General features: G+C 39.2%; 1 protein-coding gene across 3 annotated transcripts; it reads left to right on the top strand.

Annotated features, from left to right (window-relative positions):
• The first annotated feature begins 573 nt into the window (after positions 1-573).
• On the top strand, positions 574-24,947 carry sfmbt1 (Scm like with four mbt domains 1). Of its 3 annotated transcripts, none has more exons than XM_047810152.1 (21): positions 574-592; positions 9,309-9,356; positions 10,552-10,646; positions 11,433-11,676; positions 12,381-12,469; positions 12,551-12,803; positions 14,460-14,557; positions 14,714-14,815; positions 15,957-16,116; positions 17,530-17,612; positions 17,735-17,861; positions 18,374-18,487; positions 18,788-18,830; positions 18,915-18,979; positions 20,276-20,415; positions 21,039-21,148; positions 21,253-21,428; positions 21,604-21,782; positions 22,325-22,546; positions 22,652-22,780; positions 23,688-24,947. In XM_047810152.1, the coding sequence occupies exons 1-21, from the start codon at positions 589-591 to the stop codon at positions 23,826-23,828; spliced, it is 2,622 nt and encodes an 873-aa protein (XP_047666108.1). In that variant the 5' UTR covers positions 574-588; the 3' UTR covers positions 23,829-24,947. The 3 variants fall into 3 exon arrangements, with proteins under 3 accessions (XP_047666108.1, XP_027032220.1, XP_027032221.1); XM_027176419.2 differs by having other exon boundaries at positions 18,912-18,979; XM_027176420.2 differs by lacking the exon at positions 574-592 and adding an exon at positions 890-1,034 and having other exon boundaries at positions 18,912-18,979.
• The last annotated feature ends 103 nt before the right edge of the window (positions 24,948-25,050 follow it).

Raw genomic sequence — 25,050 nt, 5'->3', positions numbered from 1 at the left:
TAAAAACCTGGAAGTGCTGAACAATAAAGACACAATTTTGTTTAAAATGAAGAACTCACTTGTTGAAGAAATGATAAATAAACTACAACGGTGACAGCAACAATAATAATAATAGCAGTAAACTATTTCCATTATCTTTGACCTTCCTAAAAGCTTTGCATAGAAATAACTGACTGCTGCAACAGCAATTTATGCTGTAATATATATATATATATAATAGAATATATTATGTTATAAATTATATACAATATATATTATATATTGTATTATGTTATATACAATACAATATATAATATAATACATAATAAAATATAATATGATATATAAACATTTTTTACATGAAACAGGAATGATGCATATAATACATATATAATACCTGTTGACTAATTTGCTATCTCGTTAATACGTTTTTCTTTTTTAAATTTCGTATAAAACTAGTTTTTCGTATAAAATAGTTTTGTCATTATTGGTAAGAAACCACACAACCATGCTGAAATATTCCGCCATATTAACATTACACTGAATCTCAGAATAGAGCAGAAGTCGAGACACAGCACAGTGTCTGCGGCACAAAGCCATGAACCAGGGATGAGTAAGAAATGATGTATTACTGATGATTTATTTAGGGTAACTTCATGTGGTATTAAGTTATTCTATAAAATAACCTGAGCAGGTTAAAGGAGGCGTCTCGTGTCTCTCTCTCTCTCTCTCTCTCTCTCTCTCTCTCTCTCTCTTTCTGAATATCAGTAATAAAAAAAAACATTGTGCAATTACGTCTAGACGTCACATGTCACCCTTCGAGTTAAAATCCTAGACGTTTAACATGTCAATAAACCGGTGTAATCTTTTTCTTTATATTATGTATTTTAACCCGACAATATGAAATGAAATGCTTAGCACGCGGACGGGGAGGTTAGACGTCCGCGCATGCGCAGTAGCACTTTTGGGCCATATTGGAATGAGGTCGTGAACGTAACGAAGGCGGAAAAAAAGAGACACGGCATCTATTAAAGGAAGAAAAAAACTCCGTGGAGGTAAGAAACAATTTGGATGGTGATATTAGACCGGTTTGGGGTTTATTGCGTCGGCTCGCTGCGTTCCTGCTGCTTTCGGATGTGTTTTTTCTCGTCTGTAAATAAAAAAATAAAAGATGACTTGAGCTCGAATGACGTTTGGGTTGAAGTTGACTTGGTTCCGGGCGGTTTTTAGTGCTCGAGTCTGGGCTCACATAGTGCAAAAAACGTCTGCGAGCATAATAGACATTATAAGACACGCAGATCGGGTTAGAACGTGTAAAAAAACACGCTTTAGTGATATGTCTTTATGTGCGAAAGTTGCTTAATCGGCGCTCGTGCATGTGTTTGTGTGTGTGCGCGCGCGCGAGTGTGTTTGTGCGCGCGCGCGTGTGCAAACGCTATTGCCGGTTATTTATGTGGAGCAGAATATACTGCGTCTAGACTCGAGTTTTCTGATAAAAAAACTAAATAAATAAAACATTTATTGACAGGTTTGTTTATTTATACGTTTATTAATCCTGTGTGTTTGTTCAGTCTGGAAGCCGTTCAGAGGGTTTGAGGTTGCATAAGAACACAATGTCTGCAGTTCCTATATTGTTATCTTTTGCTTTACTGCTCACCTTCTCTCTCTCACACACACACACACACACACACACACACACACACACACACACACATATACAATACAGTCAGTGCACTGCTGTTACCCCCAGAACAAGTTTTGCATTGATTTCTTAAAGAACATTTCCACCCAGAACCATTAAACCATGTGTGTGTTAGGTGTTTATGGTGTGTTCAGTGGTTCAGCTGGTCACCTGGTGTCTGGGGGTTGTGTTGGTGTCATTGCTGTGAGAAGTTTGAGACTCTGTGCTGATGTGATGTCACAGGGTGACGTTGCTGGTGTAGCTACATGGAAGGAATAAAACATGACAGTTAAAGGAGAAAAACCATCAGCAACGGTGGGGTCGTGCTGACCAAGCGTTTGATTCCCCTGTAGCCTTATCCGGACGGGATTCACACAGAAGAATGGCGTAGAAGCCTTTATTATCGCAACATATATCTTACGGCACAGTGGAATACTTTTCTTCATGTATCCCAATTGAGGAGGTTGGGGTCGGAATGCAGGGGCAGCTAGGATACAGCGTAGGAGCAGGGACGGTTGAGGGCCTTGCTCAAGGGCCCAACAGTGGCAGCGTAGCAGTGCTGGGGCTTGAACCCTGATCCTCCAATCAACAACCCAGAGTCTTAACCACTTGAGCCACCACTGACCCCAGGATTCATTTCCATGCGTGTTTTTCTTTGTCCACCTTAAGCATAATTACCTACCATTTTTCACCCAACTCAGCATTTTTCTGCTATATTTTGGAGATATATACGTGTTTTTCTTCGCTTAACATTGGGGAAAAATATATACCTGCTTGCTGCTGCTTGCCATGTGTAGTCCTGTGGCAGTTTCCCTTCTTCAGATATTAAACAATAATAAATGCTTCTCTGATAGTTTTTGTAACTATTGTTTTATTTGTAGCTTCAAATTGTTCCTTGAACATTATAAGTGCTCTTCTCTAGTCAAGAACACATCTCTGACTGCTCGGACACTCGGTCGTGAACAGAGAACGATCGTATGACCCTGTGATGCAAATATCTGGGTATTGTTGAAAATATAACCAGCTAGAAACTCATCACTCTTGTGGTTCTTGTATAAAGTCTTGTCACTAAGGATTCCAATAAAACTAACCGCTTTGTCACAACATCAATTTGTCAATCATTACAGATCATGCTTGAAATAGTTTACATTGTGAGGCACAAAAAACCCCACAACTTGTCATGTTACTTAGAAACTGGACCATCTTTTGTGGCAGGAAACTTCCAGATGGTTACAAAGTGCTAAATGATATAATGATATAAACCTCTTTTCACAGAATGCTTCAGCAATAATACGTTGTTTTAAAATAACATGTTATTTACCCGTTTATTATAAAACTATTATTCCGCTCAACAAATCCATGCGAGCTTTCTGCTACTATAGAAACATATTAGAACGGGTGCATTAAAGGTTATTTTACTCAGTATTTTCCAGTGAAGTTATACTGCTCACCTCATCAGAGCCTCAGCTTGAAAGTGATCTACAGGGTGATAAGCGTGATGATGCGTTGATGCTGGTATTCGCATAAAACTGAAGACTCATCAGGCGTCAGCTTTTATAGTCAAGTTTTGGCTATTTATCTGATATTCTCCCATAATTCAACATGTGCATAGAAAGTGGGATGGTAGAAACTTTGCTTGCCACACTGAGTCATACCTATAGATAGATCAAGGCTTAGCCCTGTTATATTTATATAGTGCCTTTAACAATACAGGTCAGCAGACAAAAGCAGAAAAGCGAGATCTGAATTGAGAGTTTATGCAAATTAGCCAAAAAAAAAAAACCAGGAGAGTATTCAGACCAAACCTGAAGTTCATTCCTGTCACAGCTCTGTTGCAACAATGATTTAATGACTTATAAAACATTTTAGACCATGACATTGTTGAATTCTCGATTCTGATTGGTCTGATTGGAAAGTGTAAATGTTTGTATAATTTTCTATAGAAGCAACTCTCTAATTCACATCACCTGGCCTCGCATGCGGCGCAGAATCAAAGACTTATAATAAACACCTTAAAACAGATAAAAACATTCAAATGTTTTGTTGTTTAACAAAGAAGAAACTTAATTTGGTGAAATACTCAGTAAGGAGACATTTATTTCACCATTTTAAGATGGGTCAGAGTTTTGTCTATAACAACATCTGTAACAGAAGTGATAGCAAGAATGAATGTGTTTTGTGAGTGTTTCTCAACAGAAAACTACAAATTACGTTGTTTTTTCATATTTATTGTCCTTAAATAGTAGAATAAGATAAATAAAACACTTCAGGATGTAACATTATTAGGGAAAAAACATCTAGATTATTCAAAATGTTTAAAAATACAATGTGTAAAAACAGATAATATACATCTAATAATCGCTACAGCTATTTGTAATTGAATCTGAATAGGCCACGCCCACAAGGGCAGGCCCTAATTGGCTTGATGTGAACTCGAGTCGGTTATTTTTGTTCAGTATTTATCCAAGTGGCACATAGTGAGACTTTTATAATCGATCAGAGTCAACAGAGTTAAAAGTAGCAACACGGGTGATAACTAGGCGTCATTAACGCTGGCTGAATCAACGCACGAATCTGAACTTCTCACCTCTTGAAACAGCATCACCTCAATTTTTTTTCCCCAAAAACAAAAGCCTGTAGATTCTTCTCTTCTACTCAGCCTTTTATTACCACTGATTTATTTCATTTTTTCCCCCAATTTAGTTCTCGGGGAGCTCTGACAATCCTTACAGTCCATATCTTTGCTCTTTCTGAGCACCAAACCAGGAGGTGAAATGGCAGAAATGCCTCAGAGGAGCAGTTTGGAAAACTGTTGAGTGAACAGTATTTTGCAACAGAGATTTGTTATGCTGTGTTGTAGCAAAGGGTTTGTGATTATACCAAAATGTTATAATAATACCTGAAGACATTTTTGCTGTATATGATGTTTAGGGTTGGATTAAAAAATGTTAACATTGTTAAACGATTTAGCAGCAAATAAGCTCCTTCAAATCAATGTTTCTGCTACAATATGATATAAAATGTTATATCATACCATTAGCATGCTGCAAAGGATATTTCAAAAGATTTATTCCAAAATGATCACATTATTGATAAAATCAATGACCATATTGACCAAATATTCTCCGAACTGAATCGCTAAAGACGGAAACAGACCACACAGTAGTGCTAGCTGTCCATCAACTTGGAACACAGACGAAAATAACGACAATCGCAACAACACAGCATAATCACTGCTATTTCTCTCTGCTATGTGAAAACATATCAGAGTTTATATCAATCCGTTTCTATTTAACAATGACAGAGCAGATGTGATACTTTTATACACCAGTTGTCGTTTATAGCCGCTGTAATGTAATGTACATTGAATTTAAATGTAAATATAAATAGATAAAAAGTACATCATGTTGCTTTGTAATTAATAAAAACTGCTGGTGGAACAAAACCTGCTGTGATTTGGAAAGTAATCGACTTCATAACACTGCTCTGTCATTGATTATTTTCCTTTAACTGCATGTTCTGGTGTGTTTTAGTGTTTATTCATCATATTTAATAGCTGCTTACGATACCTGCAGTGACTGGAGGGAAATATAAACATAGCATCTGATACCTTTAGTATCAGAGCAACCAGAGCAAATGTACGAAACGGATTATTCTTGAAGTAAATAACAGTTAATTGGCGGTAACTGCATCAAGCCAACAACTTAGAGACTTCACCAAACTGTTGGTTTTACTGCAGCTACTTTCCGTTTGTTTTCTCTCTTCAGTCTCCACTTCAGCTGTTCAATTGGGTTAAAGTCTGGTGTTTGACTTCGTCGGTCTAAACCTTCCACTCTTTCCCCCCCGATGAAGAGATTTGTTGACTTTGCATTGTGTTCTAGAATGTTGTTGCATTGTGTTCTAGAATGCTGTTGTCGCATATGACGTTCCTCCCAAATATATTGGATGCGTTGTGTGTAAATTCTCAGACAGAATGTTTCTGTAAACCTCTGAATTCATTCTGCTGCTCCTATTATTAGTTTCATCGTCAATAAAGATTACTGCAAATGTTCCAGAAACAGCCATTTGAGCCCAATCCTGAGCAGAAACACCTGTCAGGAACATGAACAAGATTTATTTGCTCACCTAGAAATCGTTTGTTTCGATACGAAATGTGCTGCGTTCCATGTCGTTTAACACATCTTTAAATACAGCTGAAATTCTAAACAGCCTTCTCGTATTTTTCTTGCGATGTAATCCCCAAATGTCTGCAGTGTACAGACAAAAAAAAGTAAACGGGAATTTCCCCCCCATGTTGTTCCAATAGTTTTGGAGGAGACTGTTTATACAAGTTGTTTTTTTTTTTTCTTTTTCTTTATTAGAAGTGGTAGTTGTATTGCAAGTTGACTTTTTTGTTTGTTTTGCACTGTTGTCAATCGTAGTCTGAATGACTGATTTATTAGTAGCGTTTCCAGTCAGTAGGATATGCAGCACTTGTATGACCGCCGGCTCCTTCAACAGCGCTTCACTTGGATTAAACCGTGCCGGATAAAGGCGCCTGCCAAATGAATAAATTACATTTACGTTTACAGTATTTGGCAAGCGTTTCTATCCAGAGCGACTTACAGAAGTGCTTTGTTGTCTCCTTGGAAAGCATCTCGCTCATACTAGCGCATACTGGCACACACGCTCTGCCAGAATAAGGAATGCAATACAAGCGTGATTAGCGTTAATTTAACTGTTTATTGTAGACACTGTTCTTCAGTCTGCAGCTAAAACAACAAGGTCAGTCCCTCTGATGCTGATGATGAAGTCCAGAAGAAGACATTTTTCTCAAGCTATAGTTTTGGTTGTGTGTAACGGAACTTTTACCTCAGATCCAGTGAGATCTTGGATCTGTGATGTTGGAGGTTCAGCGATAGTGCTTCTTAAAATGAATAACAGATTTTATAAATGGAAATAAGCATCACATTTAGTGCAGAGTTTCAGGTCAGGATTCATTACAGGAAGTTGGAAAATACAAGTTGTTGTGTTACTTGTCGTTTGTTTCTGTCATGTGACCAGCGGCTTTAAAAAAAAAAAAACAATCCCAGAACAGAAGTCCTTAGTAAAGCTCCAGTTCATTCTCTGCACTTTCTATTCCTGGCTGTAGGACTAGTGATAGCAGTGAGGTTAGAGTTCACAGGGTGGCTGTTTAAATGCTTGCGGTGGTGTTTAGCATGATAAAGGTTTTCTGTCACACTGTATGTTTATCACGTTAGCATGATTTTTGAGTGTGTAACTAGCTGCGAGTGTAATAACCCAATTGAGATTGTGAGAACGTTGCAGCCTGGTGTATACTTTCTCCTTTGAGAATTGTGTGGTTGTGTATTTGTGTTGCGACAAAGTGAGGGGTTTTTGTGGTAGCAGCATGAGGAAACTGGAAAAAAGCAGACTTGTTGTGTTCGGTATATTAAAAAAAAAGGAGAGAAAGAGTCATCCTCATTTCTGTTCATATATAAAATTAACAAGATATTACCATTGATGTCGCAACCAGATGCAGGACATTATTTCCTGTGTGTGTGTATATGTGTGTGTTTGGCATTTATACAGTATATCTGCATTCTCGGGGCAGTTTGGTGATCGACCACCGTTAATCCAGTGGAATGTAAAAACTATTACATTCCGCTCCAGAAATCCCTACAGATTCCTCCTCTGTCTCCAGCCTCTCGCTTCCTCCATTTCAGCTCTTTTTATTCTCTCATCGTCTGCCTCGCTGTGGAAAGAGCAGCGTGCAGGGCTTTGAGGCTGGCCTTTTCTTTTGCGCCTCCATTGGAGAGCTCTGGGACACAATCCCCCACGTCTCTGTAGCTCCACACTGAGCACAATGTGTTGGAGGAGGATTGGGGAGGTATTGGGGAGGGAGGCGTGGGGGGTCGCGGCGGGTGGCTCGGGTCAGCTAGCGCCTGTCAGAGCGAGCCTGTCGCTCCCTCATCTCTCCTTTTAATAGAGATGTCAAGCATCACAAAGACAGCTTGACAGCTCGGGCTGAATGGAGCTGTGGAGTTAATGCCACTTTGTTTTAACTGTTTTTTTTTTTTCTCAGCGTTTAAGCCTTTTTCTTTTCCTTTCCACCGTTAAACGGTTTATATTCAAGAAGGTTCGAGAGCAAGCTGTGACACTTTACACAAAGTTTCATACAGCTGTGACGTTTACAGCTGTGGGGTTTTTTAGATCAAAAAGCACGATTTAAAGAGCATTTCATGTTACACTTTGCTGTATACATAAACTTGTTTATGATTTAAAAGTCAGGAGTGGAAACCGATAGCCAAGCCACCGCACCGTTTTCCACGCAGTGCATTCTGGGATGCTTTTCTGCTCACAACAGTTACTTGCCGTTGCCTTCCTGTCAGTTGTCTGGTCATTCTCCTCTGATCTCTCTCATCAGCGAGGTTTCGCTGCCCGCAAGCTGACGCTCAACAGGATGCGTTGTTTTTTTTCTTTTTCTTTTTTTTGCACCATTCTGTGTAACACTAGCTGCGACAAAAGCAGCAAATTCTAGCTGTGTGTGAGTCCCAGAAGATCACCAGTTTCTGAAACTGCCTTTTTTTTACTCCTCTGATTACATAGGAAAAATGTACATGATTTATACAGAGAGACATTTATTTTATATTAGTTTTTCTGCATTGCTTTGGACATTTAGATCAGCAACATGTACTGTAATTTTCCCAGTGCACCTTATTCAAAACAGATATCATGTTCTACGCGATCTTCAGAAAGAAAATAAACCTAAACACAGACATGACTGTCCTTCAAAACTGATCAGATCACAGCCAGAAAGAGCAATTGTCCTTTAACCGTATTAGCACATCAATAGGGCTGAGTGTCAAATGTGCGCAGCGTTCACGCTCGTCACGACCCATGTGGCAGTTGTGGGAAAATAGCTTTTCCATCGCTATAGTTTGTGTGAGTGTGTGCGTCCTTTTCTGGTTTGAGGTGTGTGTGATCCCTAATCATTGCATACATCACAGTGAGCTTTTTGAATAAGAAAATCAGAACTAGTTTCACACATGAAATAAATGTTGCAGAGAGAGAGAGAGAGAAAGGGAGGGAGAGAGAGAGAGAGTGAGTTAGTACGAGAGTTCAATATAACGCTTGACTATTTATCCTTTATTGTTACACAGTGATTTAGGGAATTTTATCCCCGAACATGTTACGTTACCGATGATAGTTTATATGAAGGCAATTTTCAAATTTTCAAATTTCCGATTTTTTGGTCCTGTACTCAGTGGACAGATGTTTACAGCTGTAACAAAGCACTTTTGATTTTGTGTGTTTGGAAATCATCCTAATCACACACTGGCTTTCATCTCCCCTGTAAGTCTGAGGGCACTGCTTTGGTAGTAGTCTGGCTTTTTAATCATGCCTTGAATTTGTTTAGCTGTTGGCCATCTCGCTGTTTCAAAGCATCAGTATGTATTTTAAAACCCACTGTCTACTTTCTCCTTCCCACGCACACTGACATGTCAAACGTAGCTTTTTTAGAAACGCCCTCTTATTTATCTCCACACTGATGATCTCACTCATGATCTCTCTCCTTCTCTCTCTCTCTATCTCTCTCTCTCTCTCTTTGTGGTCTTACATCTTTTCAATCATTTCTTTTTTTCTTTCTTCTTCATTCCTCCTACAGACGCTGTGAGATACGGTTACAAAATGAACCAAGATGTGCTGGAGTCCGGTAAGGGATTTTTTATTATTATTATTTAATTTTATTTATTCATTGTAAATAATTGCAGAGTGTCATGAACACCCTCGTTTTTAACATTGGCCGTTCAAACCAACGCATTTCAATTTTGGACCATAACGAAAGAGAAATTCAGTGTAAATTGGCTGATTCTGAACCATGTCGCTGTCATCAGGAAGGAATTACTTGTGCGGTTACAGGAGCGTAATTAACACCGACACGAAGCTGAGTTACTGCTACAACCTCAGAGTAGCTGATTTTGCAATAAAAAAGGTGTTTTTTATTTCTCATACACCTTAAAGTCTGCCAATTTTTCTTTATACAGTTACTAAATATCCACACACTCACTTGTATATAAATATATCTTTCTTGTCATGTTACTGAGAAACCACAAAGCATAAACTGCTCCATTCTCAAGTTTCCCATGTTAGAAAACTTCAGTTTGACACTGGACTCCTTCCAATAACGTTAAATAAACGATGAACATAAATGTTATTTTCTGTACCTGTCATTTATCTCAGATAGTCGAGTTGCGAGATCACGATAGCGACGTCAGCCCTGCCCTGAAATTATAACCGCATGAACTATAACACAGATTCATGAATCAATAGTTTGTAAGGAGGGGGCATGGTGGCTTAGTGGTTAGCATGTTTGCCTCACACCTCCAGGGTTGGGGGTTTGATTCCCGCCTCCGCCTTGTGTGTGTGGAGTTTGCATGTTCTCCCCGTGCCTCGGGGGTTTCCTCCTGGTACTCTGGTTTCCTCCCCCGGTCCAAAGACATGCATGGTAGGTTGATTGGCATCTCTGGAAAATTGTCCGTAGTGTGTGAATGAATGAGAGTGTGTGTGTGTGTGTGCCCTGTGATGGGTTGGCACTCCGTCCAGGGTGTATCCTGCCTCGATGCCCGATGACGCCTGAGATAGGCACAGGCTCCCCGTGACCCGAGAAGTTTGGATAAGCGGTAGGAAATGAATGAATAGTTCGTAACGTTTCAGTGGAATGTCGGTGCTTTGTTAACAAAACCTGAACAAACCTTGATCCTTATTGTGTGGGTCATGAAAATGTCTTCACACAGTTCAATATGTTTTGGACCTACAGCCCATATCTATGTAAACCAGCCTTGTGTGTGTGTGTATGTGTGTGGTTAATAATGTACACGTAGCATGTGATACGTTCTGTGCTATTTCAGAGGTGGACTCTGGTCAGGACGCGTCAGAGTTTAACTGGGACGATTATCTGGAGGAGACGGGAGCTCTGTCCGTACCTCACCATGCCTTCAAACATGTAAGCAAGAAGACAGCTTGGACTCCTCTCCTGCTTATGCATGCTCCTGATCCACTTTCTGCTGATATCTCCTACTACCCACTATATGTGTGTATATATATATATATATATATATATATATATATACACACACACACACACACACATGTATACAGTTTATTTCCATATTACTAAGCAGATAAGACTCGTGTCTCTATGTTAACAAAATCATAAAAGCGAATAAAAAAAAACCTGCCAAACATTCGACCGGGAAATGATGATAGATAACAGATTTAAGAGAGAGGAAGCATAAGCAAATTAAACTGAGCGCTCGCTAATAAAAGGAAGTGAAGCCTTTCAGCTGCCCATGAAATCAAAGTCAGTCTGATGTAACATATTGCTGTAAAAATTTATAAAGCAGACAAAAGCATAATAACCAACCTGCATGATTTTAAAGAGTTTTTGCTATTGCACTTCTCTTCAATACGTCATCAATAAGGTTTTTTTTTAACTAATCTTATATTCTTATACATGTTGTTCTAAATAATTTGCTGTAGTTGCATTTGCCTAATTCATGTGTACAATATTGACAGACAAAATACTCTCATGATGACTCTGTTGTGGTCCATGAGACAGGATGTGTGGAAGTATTTTAGAGATATGTCATTGTTTTAAATGGAAATGGAATTTAAACATTGAATCTACATTAAGTTTATGGGGGTCTGGGTTCTTAGCGTGCTGATTAGGATTGCAGAGGTAATGTATTAAGCGATGAAATGCTTGTGACATGCTGAGTTTCTTCTTCAGATGGATCAAGGCCTGCAGACGGGTCTGACTCCCGGTATGAAGCTGGAGGTTTTGGTGCGTGGAGAACCCGACAGCGCTTACTGGGTGGCCACCATCATCACCACCTGCGGCCAGCTGCTGCTGTTACGATACGAAGGCTACAACGACGACCGGCGTGCCGACTTCTGGTGTGACGTTATGACCGCTGACCTGCACCCCATCGGCTGGAGCAGGCAGCACAGTCGGCCCATGAGACCGCCTGAGGGTGAGAGCAAGGGGTTATGAGCTCTTTTTCCCCTCTTTTTCTTTTCCAACAACCTTTTCCCTAATGCTCCACATTCTTAGAGAGTAAAGCTAGTGTTTAATTTTTAATTGCACTCCATTCTGGTTATAAATATTTAAGGAAATGTACCATCCATGTGCTGAGGAATAAGTTGATAAAAAAAAAAAAACATTTTTTAAATCATAATTGCACTTAAAGCAACATATAGTGCAGGAGGAACTGCAGAGGATTAACTAGTAATGTGATTATAATTCATCTTGTCTTGTTCCTGGCAGCATCATGCAACTTTGTGCAAGTTCAAACTTGATTTGTGCTCTGTGTTGAGGAAGTGGGGGGATGGGACGGCCTGTGCAAGATTGAGCTCTATTTTTGATCGCAGCTCAATATTATACGCCATCTAAAATGTGCTAGTCACTTTGCTCACATGCTAAAAGGATGCAATGTGTACTAGGCTTAGTAAGTGTTATGCTTTAAGACCGAGTGGATTTGAACTCACCTTGAATCAGAGTCTGGTCCTCATCAATTAAATAAAAATGAAGACTGCAGAGATTGCAAAAAAGATAAAGGTTCCAGGAAGGTAGTTTGGTTTCAGCTGTTGTATGTGGTTAAGGGTCTGTGGATTCCTTTGCGCACAAGAACATTTCTATTTGACGTACCGGGTGTTTTTTTTTTTTGTTGTTGTTAAGGCGTACGAGAGAAGCATCAGGACTGGGAGTCCCTGCTGGAGAAATCTCTGTCAGAATCCTGCAGCGCACCGGCCAACCTGCTAGAAGGGGTAAGTAATAAAAATACAATACCTTCTGTTTCTGTCCTTATACACACGTGTTATCCATTGGATGTGTCCTTTGAACCTTAGGCTCAGCGAGGCTGCAACCCTGTAGACCTGCTGACTCCAGATCTCAGCGTAGAGCTGGTGGATAAAGAGGATGCCGGTGTGGTCTGGGGCGCAGTGATAGAGGACAACGTCGGGGGGCGACTCCGTCTCCGCTACGCTGGCACGGAAGGACTCCCTGATACATACTCAGTTACCTGGATCTTCTACCTAAACCCCATGCTTCACCTCCCCGGCTGGGCCAAAGAACACGGCTGCACCCTCAGTCCTCCATCAGGTGAGCCATGAGGGCTTGAGTGCAAACCACCTTTTTTTCTGAAAAATATTTCAAGAAATCGCAGACAGTTATCAGTTGCTTAAGTATCCACTTTCCTGGATTAGTACTTGCTAGAAGCACCTTCGGATGCAATTTCAACTGTCTTGTAGTAAACGTGTCTGTCAGTGTTGCACATCTGGATCTGTCCATCCTTCTTGGCAAAATTGTTTTAGCTCTGTCAGATTAGATGGAGAGCTTCGGCATATAGCAGAAGTCTTGCCGAAGATTCTTAACTGGATTGAGTTCTGGCCGATGACCAGATCATTTTAACACATTCGGGTTCTATCCTTTGTGCATCCTTGATCAATTTCCAAGACCATGCTGGCAAAACGCATCCCTACAAAATGATGCTAGCACCTCCATGGTTCACTCTGGGAATGGTTTTCTTTGGTTGATGAGGTTTCTTGTTTTTCCACCAAGCATCTTTGTGCTATGGATAGAATGTTAAAATGCAGTTTTCAGTTCTGCTGAGCTTTTCAGAATGTTCTTAGAAAGCCTTTTTCTACAAATATGATTAGGGTTGGGTATCAAAAGAAATTTTCCGGTTCCGATTCCGGTTCCAGTTCTGCCTTACGATTCCCGGTTCTGATTCCGATTCCATAATAAAAGAAATGTGAGAAATAATGCACAATACTTAAACAATTCCATTTGTGTTTATTAATCACTCTTTAAATATTTTAAACAGAGCATTTCAATTCATATCAATTTAAATTTAAATAAATCCAACATCAAATTTAACATCCAGAATTACAACTTAGCAAAACAGTTAGCAATTTTTCTGAAGAAAAATGAACATGTCTGCTTTCTCTGGGAGAAGACGAGACCTTTCCTGGCTTATTGTATCTCCAGCTGTGGAGAAAACCCTCTCAGATCTGGCAGTTTTGCTTCATTGTTGTAGCTTTGGAAATGAATCCAAACTTTAGACTTTTTTTAGACATGTTTAACACAAAGCGAACCTCAGCACAGCAACGCGAGTGACTGATTTCTGTGGTAAGCTGCATTAATTTGGTTGTGTGACTGTAAAACAATTAATATTCATGAGGTAAGGTATACTTGGCTATTTAAAGTGACCCCTCCCAGCGCTTTGCCCGTCATCGCATCGGTTCCGGTTGGTTAAAAAAACAGAACCGCTTCTGAATAAGAACCGTTTCTCGGTTCCCAACCCTAAATATGATTCATGTAGCTGAGACATTTTGTTAAAAATGGACATTTATTCATTTCAATTTATAACTCAATTTCTGCCTAAATGCATTATTTGGCAATCCACACAATTGGAAGCACCTTGCATCTTGCCTCTGTAAAAGCAGAGAATGTTTAATATATATAGTTTTTTAATAGATATAAAAAATTTTCCGGAAGCCTGCTGTTGTTTTAGTTTTTATGGTCCTTCATGTTCAGATATAAAAATCTGCAATAGATTGGTTGATAAGCAAGCTCATGATTATTGTACACTTTATGGGAGTCCAGATATCATTACAAACCACCGAATGCAGTGTCCTATCAATACAGCAGGGGATGTGGAATCTGGTAGATCAGAGTCCGCTAGATTGTAGGCGAGCAACGCTGTTGTATGTTTGTTTAAGTAATAATTATTTTGTATGCCTTTCGTGTGCATAGTTTTGCTACCGTTGCGGACTAAAGAAGAATGGGAGGAAGTGAGACAGGCCATTGCTAATCAGCCACAGGATTCGAGTATTAGTGAGGAGTTTTATAAGGTGAGTAAATGATTGTCTTCTGTACCTATGATCACTTACGTGAATGTGTAATTGAATGTGAAGTTTATGAACATTTAAATGAGGAAAGTATAAAATTATTATAGTTAATTATTGTTTTATATAGTGCATGTGTGTGTGTGTGTTGTGTGTGTTCAGGATCGTCCAGCCATCATTCCTCACTGCTTTACTGAAGGGATGAAGCTGGAGGCAGTAGATCCGATTGCGCCTTTCACCATCAGTCCTGCTACTGTTGCCAAGGTAACACACTCCCCTGCCCAGGTGACACACTTAGCCTTTTGCCTAATGTAACAGTAAGGTGTACACATTTGCACTCTTCAAGATATCCAGGTTCTATATAAGCACAGAAATCCACATGGACCCGCCCACTTTCCTGGTATTGCATAATGCTATAATTTGCATGGTCAAAGGTCAACATATCTGGATTAGACTACAAGGTGATTCACTTGTTTATGCAGCATTTGTTTTGTACTTTCTAGTGTATTTGGCTTTCCTCAGTATGGCAAACTCTGGAGCAAGGAACCCTTCATTTCTCAGTTGTATGAATAAGCTCAAGATTGTCCGCCATGTGCCGTAAAGATAGGCGCGCTAACCTGGGATATGGATCTAGAAATTCAGTACATATGTATATATATATATTTATAGGTTTGTTTTTGGCTTGAAGAAATAAAATGGAAATAGAACGTAATAAAACGGAATTTGTCTTTACACACTGACTATTTCTTCTAAAAGAAGTAGTTCCTAAAATTGGACTGCTTATTGTATTATTCCTGTTGCCCTTGCCAGTGTATTTATACTGCATTAGCTCATGACTTTTACCCTCAGCCTTGCTGCACACTCGACTGAAGGAGGGGTGTGCAGCAAGGCTGAGTGTAAACCGCTGCGGTGGTCATACGCCGCCTCGGCCGCCCTCCATGTCTCTCTTGGGCTGTTACACAGCAGGGTGAAGCGTATAAGCTCCCGTATATTTACACGCAATGAGTTATAAAACACTGAGATTCCTACATTGGTCCAAATCTATCTATCTGTCTGTCTGTCTGTCTGTCTGTCTGTCTGTCTATCATTATTATCAGTTTTACTCTTTATCATAAGTGCGTCCTTATGTTCTTTACATAAGCATTTACAAGAAATGGGTCTCTGGTTAGCGCTAGAGATTCACTTCCTTATTTTCTGGCTGTTTGTGGAAGTTTTTTTTATTATTATTATTTTAAAAGCAGGTAGTTTGCCGGAGTCTGTTTTTTGTATTAGAAAGAAAGAAGTATACAAACTGACCACAAATCACTGCTTGTATTAGCACATATTAAATCAAAATGCCATTTATTCATAAACTTGCTGAAGAATCTGATCTCAGTAACGTGAACGTCTGTATTTTGCATTATAGGTTTTCAATGATCAGTTCTTTCTGGTCCAGATGGATGATATGAGCGAGGAAACCGATAAAAAAGGAGGAAGCAGATTGTTTGTGTGTCACAGGGACAGTCCTGGAATCTTTCCTGCTCAATGGAGTTTCAAGAATGGAGTAAAGCTCAGTCCACCACCAGGTATAACAGTTAAAATATTCACTTTGGACATTAGTTTATCTTTCATATTAGCTATTATATGTGTTTTTTTGGTAGTCATGCCTTTTGATGAATAATTGTGCCCAGAACCATATACAGTGGAAAGAACAGTGGTTCTACTACAAAGCCTTGTGGAACACCAGATTTTTGTATTTAGGATGCCATTAGCATTTAAGAAATAGAAGAGCCTTTCAGGTATCCCAAAATTTCCACATCCAAAAATATTTTTCGGTAAGGCCGTCCTTAAAAATATTTTGGTTTGCAGTAACAGTAAAAAAAAAAAAAAGTTGGTAGGTAGGTCTCAAGTTTTTCAAGTTTCAGTGTAAAAAAACAAAAAAGTACAATTTTGGTGATGGTGATTACGTAGGTATGAATTTAAACAAATTAGCATATCGTGACGTCACTGACTGGGTCTTCAACCCATGCCTTCGGGCGCATCATTGCAAACCTCATTTGCAACCACCAAGTTAAAGCGGTGTCGAGCGGTTTTAAGGAATTTTTTAGATGTATTATGGTGCCCAAACCCGTATAACTTTGAACGGTGACCATGAACATTTTGTTTACTGCAGCCAGAGCCATCATAACCAAGCGCGAACCATTGACTCTGACAGTGAATGATAGTATGGGAAGAAGCGAACGCGCAGGCCATAGTGTGACATCCGGTAAACATAGATGACGTCACAGGTTTTTATTTAAAAGAAAGAACGTAGCCTTCTTTTGTATGTAGGCCTAGGCAATTTATATATTTACAATACTTACTAAAATATAATTAATATTATTTTATTGCTTTTGTATTAGTTGTTTGAAGAGTAAAAAAAAATTGGTTGCTCTTAAAGCAAATTTACAACCGGCAAATCGGTCGGATTTAAAGCAAAAAAAAATAATTGAGTCGGTCCTAAATTGACAGGGTCGGTCGGGTTAAGGCAAACAAGAATATTTTTAAGGATGGCCTCAGAAAAACGATCAGAATTGAATATTCTAAATGTAATATGTCACTTATTGCGTTTTCTACCAGCACATAGAGGGTTAAACATTTTTAGGTAAGCCCTGAATAATTTCAGATTAAGAGGTTTCTTAAAACGTACGTGCAAATCTTTCTATAACATCCCACGACTTGGGGAAACTTTCGTATCGTATTTGCCATCTCTGACTCTGAAACAGAGACGGACTGAATGGTTAATTTAAGGCGTCACTGGCAGTGTTGAGGACGACTAATATGCAGATCATTTGTGTTTCAAATATTTGAAGAGTTCTTTTTGGCTAAGACACTTTTGTATTAATGGAGAGAAGAATGGGCAAATGACAGTGACATAGATACTGTAATAGTATGGTGCTCTCATCCTCAGTTCTTGTTAACCGATGTCTTTTGTTTATTGTATGTGTGTTTGTGTGTAGGGTACCAAGGACAGGACTTTGACTGGGCTGATTATCTGAAACAGTGTGAGGCTGAGCCAGCCCCACAACACTGCTTCCCCTCTGTGAGTCTCATTTCTTTCTACAGCAATTTAGTTGTGATTTATAGTGTGTTAGAACACCAGAGATTACATTAATGTATAATATCAACGTATATCTTTATCTTGAATTGTTTTCTGTGTATCAGGACCCCTCTGATCAGTGCTACAAGGAGTCCATGATGCTGGAGGCCATTAATCCTGTTTGCCCTCAAAACATTCACGTAGCCACAGTCACCAAGGTCAAAGGACAACATATCTGGATTAGACTACAAGGTGATTAACTTGTTTCTGCAGTATTTGTTTTATAGTTTCTAGCATACTTTTTATTTTATTTTATTTTTATTTTATTTTGGGTGGAGGTGTATATAAAAGTTAACAAGTAAATAGCTTTATAAAAACAATTGTGAAGAAGTAATCATCTAGTATAAATCTGTGATCCGTGGTGTGCAAATAAAGAGATACAACCCTGATCCAAAGCCAGGAGTTGAACTCTTAATACCATCATTACTACAATACCAGCGCTTTTCAGTGATGTGGTGATTTACTGAATTATTTTATATACGTGATTTTTATCTGTAGGTTTCATCTTAACTCTTGAGCTAAATTGGTAATTCACTACATTAACCACCACTGCTTCATAAAAAGGCAATCATCTGGGATGTATCTGTTCTCAATAGAGTGGGTGGGGTTGGAAGGATGAGAAAAGGGAGCCTTGTTAATGTGGGAGGCATTTACAATGACATAATGCTTGTTTTAAGATTTCATTTGCATTCTTTGGTCTTCAGGCGTGAAACAACCTGTTCCAGAGATCATAACTCACATGGACTCCATGGACATATTCCCTGTTAGCTGGTGTGAAACGAATGGCTACCCACTTCAGTACCCCTGCAAACCCAAAGGTTATTTTTCAATGGTTTTGAAACGAGTGAAATGAATACTAGATGAATATTTTCCAGCACGTGCACCAATACCGTTGCTCTGTACAGTATGAACACACACCCTCTTACTGTTAGGTTGGTTAATATGAGTGTTAAGTTCTTAGTATGTCCAGCATGACACCTTCTCTTTGCACCAGCTGCATGAGGATCTTTACGTTTCTGCAAAATCATTTAGAAATTGTTTAGAGTTTGCCTCTTGAGTTTTGTCAGTCGTGATTGCAGGTGTATTGATTTCTGTCTATGCCTTTGTTCTCACTGCAGTCGAAAAGCAGAAGAAAATCGCCGTCGTTCAACCAGAGAGGCAGTAAGGAACATAGTTTCAATATGACTAATAGCTGCATATAATTTCATTATTTTGCAGACTAATGTTTTCTTACACCTACAGCAGAATGCCAGTTAAAGACTCCTCCCCTGATGCCCTCAAACAGCCTCTGAACAGCCAGACAGAGATGAGTAAGTGATTGCTGCTTCAATGTCCATAAACACCTACACACATGCTGTCTCTCTCTCTCTGTCACACACACACACACACACACACACACACACACACACACACACACACACACACACAAACAGAATAGTCCTTTTGTATACACTAAAAAGTGTGTGCTTTTCCTTGTTCCAAACTCAGTGTGAAATTGCAGTACAACTGCAACAATAGTAGATAATGTGACCACTCTCAAATCTAACAGTATTTTTTATTATTATATTTTATTAGTTTTGTTAATAACATCCAAACAGAACATCAGCAACAGAGCCGGATCACTATGAATAGGTTACACACCCGACGTTCAAGCACATTCTGTAATATAGAGCAAGGTCATCCAAGGACAAGAGTGAGCGGGGTAAGAAGTAAGTTCTGTACAGGTGCCCACACCCGCCAAAATAATCCAGGTTTGCCCTGGACATCATAAGTAAGTTTTTTTCCAAAGGCAGGAGATTAGCCGCTTGTGCCAAACCTATCTTAAAAGATGATATCTGATATGACGACCATAAAGTGAGATTACATTTCTTTACCAAATACATGAGAAAATTGAGTAAACAGTAGCAATTAGGAGAAAATTCTTAACAATATTTTGCAATTTAACAAATATATAAGTTTTTTGATGATGTAAATCATCATTTTTAGCCCACATTTTCTCAACCATTTCATTTTTCATAGTTCTCCTAAAATGGTTGGATTTATTTATTTATTTATTTTTACAGCCCCAGAACATATGCATCAATGTCCCTGTTTCTAATTTACCCTCGAAACACAATTGAGAAGCATCTGGGTATATTTATGTATATTTATAGGTATATTATAGGTATATTTATTTATTTTATTAAACTAATTTCAAATCCTAACAACGACTTGTCACACCTTTTATCCATTTGAAGTTCCAGTTCATGTATTGGAACGCCTGTTAGTTCCTGTTTTTTTTTTTTTTCTTTCCTTTTTTGTACTTCTCTTGAAGTTAAAAATGTAGACTTGTTGTATTACCCAAAATCCAAAAAGTCTTCTTTTATTCAAGACATTACCTCTGTCATAAAACTTACAGGAACCGCTATACTTCAAAAAACAACACAGGCACTAGAGACTCCTTCCATAACGACCTTTCAGAAAATTTCACCTGGTTTTAAACACATTCTTTTTAATATTTAGATGACAAATGTAGAGCGGTACAGTCTGACACACGTGTGTTCCTGTTTGCTACAGAACATGTCCATTTGTGCACTTTGACTGGACGGATATTTGTTGTGTAACAGGTCAAGCCAATGGGAAGTACAGCTGCCCCAAGATCTACTTTAACCACAGGTGTTTCTCCGGGCCGTACCTCAATAAGGGCCGCATCGCCGAGCTGCCCCAGTGTGTGGGGCCGGGCAACTGCGTCCTGGTGCTCAAGGAGGTACGAGTTTTGTCATAAATATCTGGGTTACTCTCACAACCCTGCTGCTTTTTTATTATTTGTTCTGTTCTGTTGTTTGGTCTTCTTTCAACTTTCCTTCTTGAATTCTGCTGTGATTTATTTTATTCTGATCTCTGATCACATCTGCTCCATGTGTGATGTTCAATACCAGGAAATGCAATGAGTGACCTCATCATCTCTCAAATCCCAACTCGAATCCATTGAACCCTCTTAATTTTTTTTTTTTGTCTCTCTATTAATTTGTATTTCATTACCTTCTGCACTATTCTATTCTGTAATGTTTTATTGCATTCTGTTTGGTTTTATTTTGTTGTACCGTATTCTGTTCTTCTTTTTTAATTAGGACTATTGTATTCAATGATATTCTAATTTTTCCTCAATGCTACTACATATATGTGTTCTGTTACGTCTGCTCCATAATATCGTGTCATATTCCGACGTATCTCTATTACTCTGTTCTATACTCTTGTGTTTGATTATGATTCTGAAACCCTTTTTTTTTCTTTTTTGTTAATGTTGTCTGTACAAAACCTGAGCATTTTGAAGCTGTGAAACGGTTAATAATAAATCAACCGTGTGGCCCTGTGTGTGTGTCTATTCAGGTGCTTTCTCTGCTGATAAACTCTGCCTACAAGCCCAGCCGTGTGCTCCGTGAGCTCCAGCTGGATCAGGAGGGACGCTGGCAAGGTCATGGAGAGATTCTCAAAGCCAAGTGAGGATGCCTACATGTTTGAAAAAAGAAAAGAAATCATATGTTGGTTTGTACTCTGTGATTTTAGCACTTTCTAACCAGCGTGTGTGTGGATATAACATTAGGTACAAAGGGAAGAGCTACAGGGCGACAGTGGAGATAGTTCGCACTGCGGACCGCGTGGCTGAGTTCTGCAGAAGAACCTGCATTAAGCTGGAGTGCTGTCCGAATCTGTTCGGGCCGCGCATGGTGCTGGAGCGCTGCTCGGAGAACTGCTCCGTGCTCACCAAAACCAAATACAGTGAGTAACATGCATGCGACTTTCTGCAGCGACCTTCTCAGTAGCTTAGTTGAAAAGAGATTCAGCATAATGAATTTAAATAGCAGTTTGCAGCACATTTTACATTCATCCTCAAGGACAACCACTCCTTTTAATTTGAATGCAAATTCACTTACAGTGTGTGTGTGTCTTTTAGCATATTACTACGGAAAGAAGAAGAGTCGACGTGTAGGTCGTCCGCCAGGAGGCCACTCCAACATGGAGGCGGGCGTGAAGAGACGAGGCAGGAGAAAGAAGAGAAGGAAGCAGCTGTTCGTCCACAAGAAGCGACGCTCGTCCGCCTCCGTAGACAACACACCCGCGGGGTCTCCTCAGGTAGCAAGCGTGCGTGCTATAAAAGGTTAAATTCGGCTACACGAAAGCTATGGGGTTAAAAAAGCCACACAGAATTCTGTTTATTTGTACTGTGGTTATGAGAGAGCTTTCTGATTAGTAGATCAGATTAAAAAGCTGGGTCCATTTAGACTAAGATTAAATTTATTTTGGCTTAAATTGTACTGTTGAAAAAGAAAGGAAAAATACACAGGCTTGCCTAAAAGGAACTGTTTTAATTAACTGCAAGAACAGAACAAGTGACCTTAATGGCCTCAGAGATGTAACCATAGCAACGGTAGTAAAAATGAAGTGTGTTCACATCATTCATTAATGAGAAAAAGAGCATAGATGTTTTAAACGCTGGTATGAGGAGATTAAGCAAGACAAATCCTGGTATTTAAATACAGACTTCATTATACCTCCTCGTGTGTCCTCATGACCGCAGCATTAAACTCCGCCCACTTGGCACAAACTGATTTAAAGCTGATTTAACTGATTTACTATCATATTAAAGCACCTCGGTTTTGTTTGTTACTCTTTAGGGAAGTGCTGACGAGGAAGACCTGGATGAAGACGACTCGTTGAGCGACGACAGCGGCTCCGAGCAGGACGAATTGATGGAAGATTCCGAGTACTCGGAAAAGAAATCGCAGCCCCCGACACCCTCACCCTCTCCTCCTGAAACACCCCGGCCCACTCACCGACGCCGCAAAGCTCGCTCTCCTTCGTACTCGGATGACGAGAACAGACCTCCTTCACCAAAAGTAATCACACCATTCAAAATTTCTACCTACGGATTTTTATACACATCTTGAGCATGTGTCTGACTCCAGGAGACCCCATCTAATGGTTCTTTATGTTTCAAACAGTGTCCTTTTCCTGAGGCTCCTCAGAAGCTGTGCTTGGACAGCAGTCCCTTGGAGTGGAGCGTTACAGACGTGGTGCGTTTCATCAGGACCACAGACTGTGCTCCGCTCGCACGCATATTCATGGATCAGGTGATGATCTGCTTTTCTTCACCGCTGAGTATCTCATTTATAGGCTTATCGTACTGTATATTTTGAGTAAATAAAACACTAAACACCAGAAATGAACCTGATTTATTTGATTCAATTACAAAATGAACATATCTGATTTGTTTGTAGACACATGCTCTCTCAAATCTGCTTTGTTTATGTGAGTAAAGAGACAGGTGTGTGGAAGCTGTTTAATCTAGGGTCTGCAATAAATAGTAATTGGACCTGACTTGGAATTAGATACTTAATCATATCAGCGCTGACTCAAATCCTGACATTGCTGAACAATATCTAGTCTACTGGGGCTGAACTGAATCATATTTGATCAGAACCCAATCCTTTAACTGCTGAATCAAACACTGGCTGTGCTGAACTGGATTCTGTCTTTGCCAAATCAAAATCCTAACAGTGCTGAATCAAATCCTCTGTTGGTGCTGAATCAAATCCTCTGTTGGTGCTGAATCAAATCCTCTGTTGGTGCTGAATCAGATCCTCTGTTGGTGCTGAATCAGATCCTCTGTTGGTGCTGAATCAGATCCTCTACTGTCTCTGAATCAAATCCAATCAGAGCTGAATCAAATCTTCTAATGGTTCTGAATCAGATTTTCTGTTGGTGCTGAATCTAATCCCATCAGCGCTGAATCAAATCTTCTATTGCTGCTGAATCGAATCCTATCAGTGCTGATAATTAGTGGATTAAAATGCACCCGATAATTTTTTCTTAATGATATTTTTGTATTGTATGCAAAGTATCATGATGCATATTGGATCATCAGATAGAGGGATGTTTTTGAAAAGTGTTTATTTTAATAAACATTTCTCTGATGTGATTATCTTGATGTGGACTTTTGACCTCTTTATACGCTTCTTTCATTCTTTATTTTTTCAGGAGATTGACGGACAGGCCCTGCTGCTGCTGAACCTGCCCACTGTGCAGGAGTGTATGGACCTGAAACTCGGTCCCGCCATTAAGCTGTGCCACCACATCGAGAGGGTCAAACTGGCATTTTACCAGCAGTTTGCTAGCTGAGAGCAGCAGGATGAGACAGCGTGAGGGGAAGAGGATTTAGTTTTATTTCTCATTGTGTGTATGTGTTCTTTGAGTTTTGTTCAACATAGAAATAAGCTACTGAAGGGGAATTTGTGGTGTGAAAAATCAGTGGTGTTTGTCACAAAGCTCTGCTCCGACTGAACTTGCATCATGGGTGATGTTACCAGTTTCATCAGTCGAGTTAATGATCGGTCTTGGAAGTGTTTCCTTAGGCTCAAGCGAGCTGTTTGTTTTTCAAACCTTTAATAATCGTGGAGCGGACGACAATGCAAGAATCTTAAGCACAAAGACCAGTTGGCCGTGTATAGTAAGTTGTATGCAAACATGTACATAGTAGTTTTGTCTGTATATAAGTGTAAATAACAGATTTATCCCTTTATTGGGATTAAAGGTCCCAGTTCTTTCAATCCACCAATGTTTGAATATTACACTGTAAGTAAACTCCAACATTCAATCGTTTTCATACCCGGTATTTGGTTTTGCAGTAGGATTTTTTATAAATGCTACAAGCACTGTTTTATTTATTTATTTTTTTCCCTCCCCCAAGCTTGAAACCCATGTTTCACTGCATTTAACATTAAAATTACATTTAATGTAATATAACAATGTTAACGTGATTCATGTTGTGGTTAGTATTCAAGCACACAGAGGATTCAGGTTATTGTATAAAAATTTGGGATGATCCATACAATTCTGAAATAAAGTATGCAAGTCTAGAATCGGTTGCAACGTGTAAAGCTTTGGCTACAAGCACTGCGTTTGTATTCGTACTTCGGGGAACCTCGCTTTGATTTTGACGTTGCGTTCTGTCTCCAAGCATTCGTGCTAAAAATGGTGAATTTTTGCAAGCATATTATCTGTGTGTCTTCTTTTCATGTTTGAATTCTGTTCCTGTTTTTTTTTTTTTTTTTGGTTCAGTTTGGTAAAAAAAAAAAAACAAGAAATAAAAAAACATTTGAATTAATGTTAATGTTAATTTTACATTGAAATTGTATATGTTTGTGAAATGTTATTTAAAAGAAAATAAACTAAACTGGAGCTAATGGTTTGTCTCATTCAGAATAATGGGTGCTGTAAATAAATTTCAGAATTACTCGACTTGCCTCGTGTGTACTTTATTGATGCAGAAAAGCTAAAGAAAAGGGAATATAATAGAAAAACAAAAGTTTCCTTTTTTACTGTATTGTTTTAATCATTCAGT

Source organism: Tachysurus fulvidraco, chromosome 2, assembly GCF_022655615.1.
Source record: "Tachysurus fulvidraco isolate hzauxx_2018 chromosome 2, HZAU_PFXX_2.0, whole genome shotgun sequence".
Taxonomy (NCBI): domain Eukaryota; kingdom Metazoa; phylum Chordata; class Actinopteri; order Siluriformes; family Bagridae; genus Tachysurus; species Tachysurus fulvidraco.
Note: the sequence above shows the minus strand (reverse complement) of the source record. Positions and strands in the feature narration are given on the sequence as shown.

Coding starts and splice junctions, on each gene's coding strand:
- sfmbt1 (XM_027176419.2), top strand. Junction 21,149..21,252: donor GGAGAGATTCTCAAAGCCAA/GTGAGGATGCCT, acceptor ATATAACATTAG/GTACAAAGGGAAGAGCTACA. Junction 22,781..23,687: donor CACGCATATTCATGGATCAG/GTGATGATCTGC, acceptor TTATTTTTTCAG/GAGATTGACGGACAGGCCCT.